Source organism: Crotalus tigris, unplaced genomic scaffold (genome assembly GCF_016545835.1).
Source record: "Crotalus tigris isolate CLP2741 ecotype Arizona unplaced genomic scaffold, ASM1654583v1 scf7180000017744.3724543626:3957646, whole genome shotgun sequence".
NCBI lineage: Eukaryota > Metazoa > Chordata > Lepidosauria > Squamata > Viperidae > Crotalus > Crotalus tigris.
In genome coordinates this window covers 3,481,418-3,494,495 of record NW_024096611.1, presented here as the reverse complement: position 1 = coordinate 3,494,495, position 13,078 = coordinate 3,481,418, and the positions used below count along the sequence as shown (strand labels likewise).

Below are 13,078 nucleotides of genomic sequence, written 5' to 3'. Positions count from 1 at the left end.
GAGCCCCAAATAGAGCCACTTTGATCTATTGATCAAGACACCTGGGTAGAAACCAGAGATTGAGAGTTCTGGTCCTACCTCAGACATGAAAACCAACTGGGTGATGTTCAGCCAGGCACTCACTCTCAGCATAGCCTACCTCACAGGGTCCTTGCTGTGGGGAAAATGGGAGAAAGAAGAAATATTCGGTATCACTGTCTTGAGTTATTTATAAAATAACAAAGGCAATTTTTTTTTAAAAAAAAAAAAATCTAATCAACTAATGTACAAATAATCAACCAGAACAATTTTTGCTTGTTGGTAAAAGAGTTGGAAGTTTAAGAATGATTAGGAAGATTTGTGCAATATAATAGAGGGTTTGGGGGGTTTTTTGCATTTGTACTCCTAAATTTAGAGTAAGCACAATTAAATACATTAAGAAATATTTGTAAATAAAAATTAAGATTAGGTTGCAACTGTGAGGGAATAAAGTACTATTTAATTACATAGTATATGTTCAATAGTCATGAAATACCTAGGTGTATGTGATTCATCATTCATTGATTCGATCAATGAATGATGAATAATATACACCTAAGTATTTAATAAGTATTAAATTGATTCGATCAATTTAAATTTAGGCAGTTTTAAATCCCACTGATTTTGGAGTATGTATTTCGATTTCCGAAGAATTATCTTTTATATTGATAAATTGTTTTCCCCCCCTCCTTTAGCCAAAAGCCATAGAAAGAAAAGAAAAGAAACCTGGTGAACGTGATGATACAATTCCTCCTGAATACAGATTAAAACCAACTTTGGTAATTTATAATCTCCAGCTTTCAGTGACATGCAATACATTATTTTATTAGTTTAGCAATTGCACTGGAATATTAAATTATTCAGTTATTTAGGTGATGTCTTAGTTTTACTTTAAAGCCACTTGTTCCTAAATTTTGCCGTATTGTGTCCAGGTTAAGAGGGATAATTGCAGTTTGAGCACTGGGAATCTTGACCTGGTTGCACTTTCATCTTTCACTGCTTTGATCTGCCATAAAAGGCAAGAATAGGGAAATGCTTGTTTGATCCCTTTGCAACCATCTGATAAAAAGGGCACACTATAATGATTCCACGCAGAATCTGGGTAGTGATTGCTAGCAAGGGGGTGACATGGTCTTTTAGCTTTTTGATTGTCTCTTTTGAACAGTATGTAGAAGTTGTTTGTCTCTATGTGCCTGTTGATGGCTGGTCTTCAGAATCTGGAGCTATATCATCAAGCTTATCAATTGTCAAATATTAAATACTGGAAGCCAACAATTGGTGTTGATTTTCTTAGGGATATACAAATACAGAACCATTGGCCGAATGGATAGTATTAGGATCTAAATATAATAGAACTAGTATCTCTAGAAACAATTATATCGGTTAGGAAGCAATGGTATATAATGACTAAACAGAAAGATCCGGTGCTTTTTCCCTGCTAAATTGTCTTTATGGGGAAATCCAACGTTGATTAGAAAAAAGGCAGTGATATGGAAAAATTGGATGAAAGTGGTGATACTGATTTTGGACCAATGATACATGATGAGGATGTGTTTTTAATATGCATTCTGCTAAGAACAAATATCTGTCAGATACAACTCAGTGGCAATATTTGCTGGTACAATATTTGTTAATAAAATTGTTTGGACCAGCAGTATTTCCAACATCTGAGACACCTGAAAAATTAGATCAACTGCTTTAATATTTTATACAACAAAAAATAACATTTAGAGCTTATTGAACTCCATTAAGTCTGCATAGAAAAGGATTGTCGAGGACAGAATTTATAGGTTGTTCTTTACTTTCAACCATCATTTAATGATTTTTTGAAGTTATCATGGCACTGAAAAAGTGATTTACAACCAGTCCTTGCACTTATGACCGGTGCATCATGTAGTCATGTAATCAGAAACCAGGTACTTGGCATCCAGCATGTATTTACAATGGTTGCAACATCCTGCAGTCACATGGTTGCCACTTTATGACCTTTTCGGGTGGCTTCTGACAAGCAAAGTCATTGAGGAAAGCAAGATTCACTTAATGACCACAGCAGTTTCCTTATCATCTGCGGCAAAAGAAGTTGTAAAATTGGGCATGACTCACTTAGAAACTATAAGGAAGTTCCAGTCTCAATTGTAGTCATAAGTCGAAGGATGGCCTATAAGGCCTATAAGGATGATGTTTTTACAATGTGCTGTGCTTACTAAGTTTTGGAAAAAACTAGACTATATAAATTGGACATGCAAGAAAACCTAAAATTTTCAGAGTATAACCTTCTGTTGAATTACATATCCAGTATATGGAATTTGACAACTGGACAGCATGGCCAAAGATGAGGAATGGTGGCAAATGAAGTTCATAAAAATGTGATGACCATAGGCTTACTACATCTGCCATAGTTTGATCTTCCTCTTCTCAATAATCAACTGGGCATCTTAATTATTGTTATTATATAGAATTATTAAACTTCTGGGAAATTGGGGAAAATATTTCTATTCCAGTTTGGATTTCTTTTGTATCTTCACTATTTTTATATTGCTTGAATATGAATTGCATTCTTAATGCTATTTTTTAAAAAATATTAGGACAAAGATGGGAAGCCGCTGTTGCCAACACCCGAAGAGAAACCAAAGGTTATTTAACAATTTTTAAAATATTTATTTTCTATTACTTCTGTTGAAAAAGAACCAGTTGAAAATTTTATGAGTTCTTTTTTTCAAAATATATTGTGAATACATTCAATATTCTCTTTGGAGGAAAGTCTAGTATATTACAAAGAGAAGTTCTTAATAAAGATTTTTCTTTTCTTTTTATTATTCTTTTCCTTTCTATTTTTGCAATAGCAAATATAATATCAAAACAAAGGACTGTTTGGTCCAGAGCTGTAAGTCAGAGATTCCAATTTTGTATTTGCAGGAAAGTCAGAAAAAAGACAGGAAATCAAAAGTGTGCTTTCATTATTGATCCCCAGCAACTAATACTTTGGGTGTGAACTTTTTTTTCTGATAGTAATATACAAGAAATCCAAATGAATAGCCTTATTCTTATACCAATTTGTCTTCATACATTGGTTGCCATTATCACATTTAATGGCAATGATTTATTCACATGTAGTTGAAGAAATTACTTCCTTTTAGCATTCATGAATCTTCTTGTATCTTACTTAAACAGATAAGTCTAGATTCTAATACCATGGAGGGATGAGAAAAACCTCTTCTACTGAATTTTTTCTTACATGATTTTATAAGCATTTATTATCCCCTAGTCGTGGTCCACCTTCTTTCTTTAAGAACTCAAAAGATAATGTCTTCCTTCTGCATTTCTTATATTAGTTTGTCTCTTATAGTGCAAGTGAAATAATTTTTTGCCAATGTGCAGCTGGGGTGGGCATGGTTTCCACATGTCACATCTGACCCGTGGGCCGGCAGTTTGACACCCCTGACTTAGAGAGTGCTGTAAAGCACTATGAAGTGATATATAAATACTATTGCTTTGTGGCTGTCATTTTTGTCTGTTTTTTTTTTGTTTACTCTGTATCTATTTTTCCTCTTTGTTTTACAGCCAATTAATGAGACTGAACTCATTGATGAATTTTCAAAAGACTTTGTCTGTCCTGCTTCTTCCACAGAAAATTCAAAACCAACTGAACTTGCTGATATATCTAAGGTATGTTTCTTTTTCCCGGTAAAATCCAAAATCCTGTATTGAATTAGATTACTGTTTCTACTGATTCTACCCCAATATGGTGAGAAGGACATGCTCCGGGTATGGTCAGGTAAGAAGTGTTCGCTAGTGGACCCAGAAGGAGAGTTTTTGGAGCATCATCCTTTGGAACATCATTCCTCCCCGCCCCTGCCCCCCCGAGATGTGATTGGCCTGTCCCTGCTAGCCTTTTGTAAGGCCTGAAAATTTTATTATGTGGCTGTTTATGGATTAAATACTGTCTCTTGGTGGTTGGTTAGATTATGCCTGGCTGTTACATTTTATTGTTTTTATTTTTTGTCTGACTTATGTATTTTATTTGTTCTATTGTAAGCATGTTGTGTTGAGATGAGCAGCAATATAAATCAAACAAGCTCCTCAACCAGGAAGCTGTTTTGAGAAATCTGAGAGTAGTATTTCTCAATGCATCAGTACAATTTCAGATCAAGAAAGACTGCATTGAATGGAAGTAGATGATAAATGTGTAAATCCATCCATAGCATAACCTCTTCTCATGCTCTGCTCTTATATAACTCACCATTTGCTAAGTTTTAGGTATTTCACATGTGGAAGAGAAAGCAGACTGCAGCTATTACTGTGGGATTTTATTTGAGCAGAGTACTGAGCAGGCAATCCACACAGAAGGATGTATGTAAAGACAAGTTGTATAGAGATTTAGGCACAACTCCTTTTAATGGTGCTCAAACAGTCATATCTTTTAATGATTAAAATTCATTCATAATTTTTTTCCCAAGAGACGTGCGGTAGATGAGCCCACACCAATTCCCAAACTAATAGCTGCATCTCCTATAGCTCTTCCTGTGCAACCTTTGGCTTCACCAGAAGTTTCAACAGTGAGTATCTTCTTAGAGACCACAAAAATGAGATCACATTTGAGAGGGCAGTAGCTGCTGGTGTGTGTGTGTGTGCACGCACGTGTGTGTTTGTGTGTGTGTGTGTGTGTGTGTGTGTGTGTGTGTGTGTGTGAGAGAGAGAGAGAGAGAGAGAGAGAGAGAGAGAGAGAGAGAGAGTGTATGTGTGGGTATGTATATAACATCCAAAAAGAGAAACTGAGCAAAAAGATTTATTTAATTCTAATATCATGTGACAGAAGTGGATTTATTCCTTGAATATAATTTAAAGATGAAATGTTCAAATGTTTTCTAAATCAAATATTTTAATTGTGCTACAATTGACAGGAATGTGGTTATATCTGTCTGTCAAACTCCAAAAGCCTATGTTGTGCGAAGGCAAAATCCTCTAATTGGTATCTGTTCTTGTCATCTTGCTTTAGAAACCTGAGTCAACTAAGCCCCAGAACGCATCTGGAGAAGAAGCTATCTCAGCTTCAGCTGTGCCTTCTGTAAAATCTTCAGCTCCTATAGTCACTTCTCCAGTGAGTAACCAATTATAGAAAATAATATAAAATTAATACAAAATTTCCCAAGATGCACTTGATCAAATCCAATAATTGATTTTATGGCAAAGCCGTAGTGACCCAGTGGTTAAAATATAGTATTGCAGGCTGACTCTGCCCCCTGCCAGGAATTTGATCCTGACAGACTCAAGGTTGACTCAGCCTTCCGTTCTTCCGAAGTCAGTAAAATGAGCACCCAGATTGTGGGAATATACTGAAATTGTAAACTACTCAGAGAGTGTTATAAAACAGGGGTTCCCAACCCCAGGTCCATGGCCTGGTGCCGTGGCATGTGACTATGCGAAGCTGCATTTGTGCAAGAGGCGCGTGTGTGCAAAACCATTCGCTCTCCCCTCCCTGTCGCTGCTACCAGCACTGCCGCCAATCTACAGAGTCGGAAAAGTTGGGGATCGCTGCTGTAAAGCACCATATAGCGGTATATAAGTCTAAGTGCTATTGTTATTGCTATTGCTATCCTTAGCAGCCTTATAAAACATCCTTATATACTTTCAGTATAGATTGCCCAGAAGTAGCAATTCACACATTTTAAAATTTTGAAGGCTGAAAAATGCTGATATAAATGATTTGGGAGCTGAGATAATCTGTTTTTTTTTCTCTTTTTAATATTTAATATTATTTAATATTATTATGTAATAATATTTAATATTATTACAATGAATTTTTTTCCCTGATTCAGGGGGTGACTAAGTCCAATTTAACTTAGGCTTTTGGCAAAGTAAAATCTTTAATTAATCTAGGAGAAAATTCCATATAAATTTTGTCTATACCTACTACCAATTTTTTTTACTTATCCTAACCAATTGTACATTACTGTACTATCATAATAGTAACAAGTTTTCTTGCCTGTTATTTTGTATTAAATTTGAGATCAATAATGTTATATTTCTCATTTTTCAATCACAGTTTTTAAAAATACCTCTTAACTAATTTCAATTATTTTATTTATAGAGCACACAAGCAACTAGTGAAGCACTAGAAGCCTTATCTGGAAGCCTAGGAGAAAGAGATCCTGCTCCAGAAGAAAAAAAACCTGCTGTAGATAAAGTGAAAGTAATTAAATATCTAATTTGCTGATTATAATGGAGGGGGCCTCTCTTACTTTCTGAATGTACCAAAATAATTTGCTATGAAGTGTAGTTTTTCTGTTTTTTAATTAATTGCTAACATTTAATTCTCAATTTTTAAAACTATTTCTCCAATGATGGAGCAATGCCATGACAGTGGGCAGATTTCAATACTGAACATTATATATTCATCATTATCTATGTTTGTGGCTTCATGCATTATGTGAAGCCAACCATTCTGGTTTGTGGCTGAGCCTGATGCATGAACTCAGCCAATTATGACATGTTGAACAAACTATGCTTAAGTAATTCAAAGCTTACCATGCATCATTGTAGTCACAACCAGAGATATTCTAAAATAGTATTTTGAAAGTGGCACGAGAGAGGAAGAGCATGGATGTTGCTGTGGATTTAAGGAATATATATCAAAATATATAATTCAGTGAATTCTTCATCTCATGCTCTTCCATAGTTCATGTGATAGAGAGTTGGTTGAAAGAATTTCTGTGATAATCAACAATAGATTTAGTTATTGTTTTATAAAAATAGTAGAAAGTAATGGAACAATCCTAACAAACTACACTGAGATTGTCTTGTTGAAACTTTCTATTTCTTGTATTTCTTTTGTCAAGGAAAAAACAAAAAAAGACAAGCATGAGAAACTTGGGGAAAATGAGGAAACCATCCCTCCTGATTACAGATTAACTGAAGTAAAGGTAATAAAGCTTATGTTTCTTGTATGCTTCACTATTTGTTAAAAATAGTTTTTATGTTTTAATAAACTTTCTGCAGAATTGTAGTATAAAATTTAGTATAGTAAATCAGGAATTTTAGATATATGTATTTGCACACTTTAGATACAATATATAGCATATATTAATGATTGTATAAAGAGTTCAGTTAAATATACAAATTACTCTGAACCATTTTCCTCATGTTTTTCTTCTCATATAGCAATATATTTGCTAGGTCTGTGATGGCAAGATCCCAACCCTATTTTGGTTAATTTGTTAATTCTGTTCATTAATAATCAGACCAAATATGTGTCCTGAAATAATAGACTAGACTAGACTAGACTAGACTAGACTAGACTAGAATAGAATAGAATAGAATAGAATAGAATAGAATAGAATATCTTGTCATTGTGTAACTCACAACGAAATTAAGTAATTAAGTTCTGAAATTGGGGAAATCTGCAGGAACAAGGGGTCAAAAAAGAGAGAAAATAGTAGCCATGACAATGTTATAGTAATGTTACCACTTTTTGTATATATTGTGAGGCTTCAGTTTAGTAGTAGCTCTCTTGAGGTGTTTTTTTTTTTGAGCACCCCAATAACCCTGCCTGATGCCTTTTCAGGATCTTATTTGCAATATTTCTGTTCTACACACTTAATACTGTAAATATCACAGCTATGAGATATTGCTATACACCTTGTATTACAAAAATCACAGATTAAATTTCTAAAAGCTTCCAGTTTTATCTCACAAATGAGGTGGCTTCAGAAATTGGCTTGCAGATGTAATGTAGGAATGCCCAAATTGAGGAATGCATCAACTTGAGATTTACCCCAGAAGTGGATAGGGGCAGTGTTTGTTTAATGGCCCTTCAACCTCTCTCTTCCCCTCCATCCCTGGAGTTGCTTATTTTAGGCATCAGCAAGGAGAGATTACATATTAATGAAAATTATGGGTCTAGAAGGTATTGGGTGCCTGCTATGACAAAACAGGAAAATAATTGTACTAATTGGGGCTAGACAGAAAATAGAAAGAGCTAGCTTGTCATTTTAACTTAAAAATGAAGATCGCAGGGCCCTTTTTATGTCATCATAAATTAATAAACATTAAAACTGAATAAAGTATTCCTAAAGTCCCAAAAGCAAAATTAATTGACAGAAAACTCCCCACTTGGAACCTGTAACAGCTGGCCAGCAAAATGCAGATAAGAATGTTCTTTCTGCAATTCCTGCTTTTTATGTTGAATTATGATGGTATAGTTGGGGAGTGCTGGAAGCTAGATTGTTCACCTTAATCTAGACAGTAGCATTTTAAATTGCATGTGGATCCTTGACCATGAATGCCTTGTACAATATAGTCAAGATCAATATCCTGAATTAGTATGAATTGTGTAACTTGATTGCATGTTGACGGTTGTCAAAATTTCTAAGTTGGTGGAAAATATATCCTGCAATAGCTAAATCTTCCAGCTCATCTTTCAACATGGGCAACGTCTTTTTCACAAACTTATTTGAGGAAGGAGCAGAAGCTAATTAAAAGATGCAGTTGATAAAAGCAGCCACAGGCATTTGTTACTGTGGTCACGCTGGAAACATATCTACTGGATTCTATAAGATAGCTGATCTCCTAAATTTGTGACAGAATTATGTATAATATTAAGTAATTGCCATCGTGTATTAATTGCTAGACTCCCCCCTTTTTTTTCCTTCACAGGATAAAGATGGGAAGCCACTTTTGCCAAAACCTGAAAAAAAGCCTCAGGTGTGTGTACAGATTGGTCAGAAACCTTTAATATATTCTAGTTTAAAAATAAAAAAATTGAAAGCCTTTGTTATGACTTAATATCTTCCAACTGGATGCTTATGTAACTGAATATTAACTCTTTCATAAGAATTAATTCAGTTACCTTATGAAGGAAAAAAGGGGACATTTAGATATGTATTAAAACATTTTTAATGATTTATTCTGATTTCTAGCCCCTGAGTGAAAGTGAACTTCTTGATGCTTTGTCCGAAGGGTTTTCTTGTTCTGCACCAGCATCAACAACAGACACACCTGTGGTAAGGATTGGGAGAGAGGGGGGAGGGAGGGGGAGGGGAAGGGAGAGAGGGGGAGGGAGAGGGAGGGAGGGAGAGGGAGGGAGAGAGTTTTCTTTTTTATTAGCTGGCTAGGAAATATTGGATTTCAGATCTCAGTAACTACTGGAGGAAAAATTTGTTGCATTTTCTGTAAATTCTAGTTTTAGAAAAGCATTTAGGAAGCATTAAGGGACAGGTCAGAACCAGCTCTCTGTGTTAACTTCTTTTTGCCTCCCTTTTACATTTATTCATGAATCCTTTCCTTTCCTTGTAGAAATCTACAGGTCCTCCTAGCAAGCCTGCTGTTCCCACTGAAGAGGTTATTTCTTCTGCTGCCACTTCTGCCGTGCATTCATCTGTTCCAAAACAAGCAGCCATCCCAGTAAGCAGAGCAATACTTCTTGATAACTGTACTCATGGCCAAAATTTCAAATATTAGCAACTTTCACTAGCTTATTGATATCCAGTTACAGTGACATTCCAATTCAGTTTTTTAGCCTATTTGATGTTTTAGGAATGTTGAAGATGTTTAAATCCAGGTTCTTGAAGTTTGGTAGAAACTAAATTATGTAAAAAAAATGTGTGCAAATGTAGTCATTTGCTTTTTTTTATGCAGATAGTTATTTGTTGGAGCAATCTAGTAGTGTTCTTGAGTTCCATTGGAAGGACTTTTATTGATGCTAAAGCATTGTTTGATTTACAACTATTTTTTTAAAAAAAGGATTCAGAAATATTGGAAGCTGAATTCCCTGGCTTCTGGTCAGAGATGCAAAAATAAAATACTGACTGTAGTCTTGCCTACAGCCTTTCAAGGCTTTTTCACCTGGCTCTGATAATCTGTATGTCTTTTTTGTTTTTTTTAAATCTGTCAGGGTAGGAAAGAACTTGATGATGCTGCAGACCTTCTTGCAGACTCACTGGGACAAAGAGAGCCTGATCCAGATGAAAACAAACCAGTTTTGGATAAAGTAAAGGTGAGAAAATAGCAGAGACCCTTCTCCCAAACTGCTAATTAGTACTATACTTGGTTTCCAAAGTTGCAAAGAAAACTAAATGCCCTGAGCTAGTTTTGGCAGAAGTATGAATGGACTGAGCCAGGGAAGTTTGCTAAAACACTAGTGAAGTAGAGATGTTTTCTGTCATTGTTTGCTTCACTACACATAGTTTTATTGCTTTATTCCTGCTAGGAACCCTTTTTCTCCCTTTGTTTGCCTCTTTAAATACTGAAAATCAAAATAAAATCTTTATTTTATTTAACTAATCCAGTGGTTCTCAACCTTTTTAATGCCGTGATCCCCAACCGATTGTAAGTCAAGGAGTACTCAACTGGTCGTAAGTCGAGGACTACTCAACTGGTGCAGCACCATTTGCAGAATGGGACTTTTGGCGGGCTCAGCAGGGCAGAGACAGCCTGGACAATTCCTATTGGCTTTTGAAAGCCAATAGAATTAGACTCTATTCAAGAGAGTCTATTCTATTGGCTTTCAAAAGCCAATAGAATAAAAGGGAGTAGCACAGCTAAGGAAAAGGGGAAAAAAATGGCGGACTGCATTGTTTGGCGACCCCCGTGAAATGGTCGTTCGACCCCAAATGTGGTCCCAACCCACAGGTTGAGAACCACTGATCTAATCTTTATTAGATTTCATAATTATATCTGTGGAACAAAAAATGTTACTCAAAAATTACAAATTTGTGTTTTTTGTATATCTGTGAATTTAATTTTCACAAAATACTTTGCACCAAAAAACTGAAAATTCACAGAAGCTTGACTTAAACATGTTTAAAAAGGTTTTAGTATTTCTTGAATTCGTTCACAAAAAATGTTGCTTTGTATTTAGATGACATTATAAAATATTTCATATAAGGATATTTGAATCTGCAATGTTTTGTGGCATTCTTTTAATGCTTTGTGACATCCCTTTTTAAAAACATTTTCATTCTGAGGAGGTTATCAAGCTGAGACTGTCATCTATAAATTATGGTCGGGATTCATTAGACTCCTCTAATAGATAAGTGTCTTTTAAACAAATCCCACTTTTTACAGGAAAAAGTCAAAGCTGAGCATAAAGACAAACTTGGAGAAAGAGATGATACAATCCCTCCTGAATATAGACATCTTCTGGACTCTGATGAAAAGGTAAATATATACGTTTAAAATCAAACTTACAATATATATATTTCAAATAAATAATGTACTGATGCAGCACTAGACTTTTGAATAACATTGATAAAGAATTAATAAATATGGGGTGTCCCTAGTGTTTAAATGCATATGTTACCTTATAAATAACACTATTGCCCAAACTAGGGTCTTCTAAATGTGTTGAAGTGGAACATCCTTTAGCATTAGTCAGGATGGTTTCTGCTAATCAAGAATCATGGGAGGAGTTGTCTAAAAGAATGAAAGTTAGGGAAGGCTGCTTTAGAGCAACGATGACAACGACTTGACAGCAACTTAACATTGAAAATAAAAGTATCTTGATCCTTTCATGTTTTTTGAAACTGTGTTTTACATACATGCAAACGTAAGACTGGAAGAGATCTTGGAGGTTTTCTTGTCCAGCCCACTGCCCAAGCCAGGAATCATTATATCATTCCAGACAAACGGTTGTCCAATCTTTTCTTGACAAACCCCAGTGATGAAACATCGATAACTCTGTTTTGTATTGGAGATACGGTTTTAGCATGCAGAATGCTACTTTTGAAGGACATGAAGGTAGTTTTGAACCAACCGTATTAGGAAAAGTTGAACAATCCAACAAGCACTCTAGATTATTTAAAATAGAAGAGTAGATTAGGCTTGAATAGGCTGGTGAATGAAACTAATATTTAATTATGTTTATCTTTGTCAAAGGGTAAGCCTATAAAGCCAACAGATAAGGATGGTGAGAAACCCAAAGAACAAATGGTAAGGAAATATTACTTTCTATTCTATGCTGGGTTTGCTTGTCTGTAGATTGGCTTAGTTTATTGAAATATGAAACTACCTCTAGGACCAAAATGATGGATATGAATCCTTTAATATTGCATTAATGTAGCATGAATTTTAATACTGTTCAGATGAAAAGGTGTCTTGATTTGTTGGTATAAGAGAAATATTATCTGGAACAATATTGGAAAGAACAACAATTCTTATTTATTAAATTTCTACACCATCCATCTCACTTAGATGATCCCAGGTGGTTTATCTCAAGAAACTTTAGGTCAAGAAACTGATCAAATTCTTAACAGATGCAGGATTCTTATGACAAACATGAATTAGAAACCAAATAGAGCTGAGCTGTGGTAGTGATAATGGAGTGTTTTTATTACTTTTGCTGCTGTAGCTGGGTGGGTTTTTGTTCCCAGCCATTTGTTTACCGTTTCATATCAATTAACCCCATGTACCAGTGAGGAGCCTGAGGGAGTAGGACCCAGTGGTGAACTTTAAAGAGAGGATGGTTTTAATTTTAATAATGAAGACCTATGACACCTAGAAACATTTCTGCATTTTGAAAGTTCATTTCACTTGCTCTGTATCTTTGTACCGAATATGCTTGAAACTCATGAATAGATGTCTGATAACAAAAATTTCTGATTTGGGTTTAGAGCTTATCTTTTAAAATGGTCTTTGAAAAGTACTTATCTTGTAGTTCTTTAAAATGGTAATTATTCTTATTTCAGAAGCCCGACAGTGACTCAGCAGCCATTGATGCTCTCTCTGGGGATTTCGACCATTGTGGCAGATCTGCTGTTTCACAGCCACCTTCAACAAAGGTAGGCCTCTTTTTTGGCAAGGAGACCAGGTGCTCTTTATCTCAGTCTTAACATCTGGCCATTAAGGGAGCAAAAGTCACAAAGAGTAGTTTGGAAAATGGCCTTGCTTCTGTTTTATTAAACAGCAAGTCAAATCTGCTGTTGAGCAAAATTTGCTTTGTTATGTGGTCCTGAATTAATATTTTTTTTAAGTATACTATACAATATTTGCATCCTATTTGTGAATATAAGCCGTATTTAAGAAAGAATCCCACTTGAAGAGTGCAATTTGACCAAATCTGAGTTGT

General features: G+C 35.1%; 1 protein-coding gene across 6 annotated transcripts in view; it reads left to right on the top strand.

The window, feature by feature from the left end:
• CAST (calpastatin) overlaps positions 1-13,078 on the top strand; it is an 82,581-nt gene that overhangs the window by 60,977 nt on the left and 8,526 nt on the right. For all 6 annotated transcript variants that reach the window (XM_039340418.1, XM_039340420.1, XM_039340421.1 and 3 more), the window contains 14 exons: positions 714-797; positions 2,604-2,651; positions 3,580-3,684; positions 4,476-4,574; positions 5,015-5,116; positions 6,107-6,208; positions 6,855-6,938; positions 8,671-8,718; positions 8,934-9,017; positions 9,310-9,417; positions 9,908-10,009; positions 11,080-11,172; positions 11,890-11,943; positions 12,699-12,791. In XM_039340418.1, the coding sequence (XP_039196352.1) occupies positions 714-797; positions 2,604-2,651; positions 3,580-3,684; positions 4,476-4,574; positions 5,015-5,116; positions 6,107-6,208; positions 6,855-6,938; positions 8,671-8,718; positions 8,934-9,017; positions 9,310-9,417; positions 9,908-10,009; positions 11,080-11,172; positions 11,890-11,943; positions 12,699-12,791 (1,206 nt within the window). The remainder of the gene's footprint in view (positions 1-713; positions 798-2,603; positions 2,652-3,579; positions 3,685-4,475; positions 4,575-5,014; positions 5,117-6,106; positions 6,209-6,854; positions 6,939-8,670; positions 8,719-8,933; positions 9,018-9,309; positions 9,418-9,907; positions 10,010-11,079; positions 11,173-11,889; positions 11,944-12,698; positions 12,792-13,078) is intronic.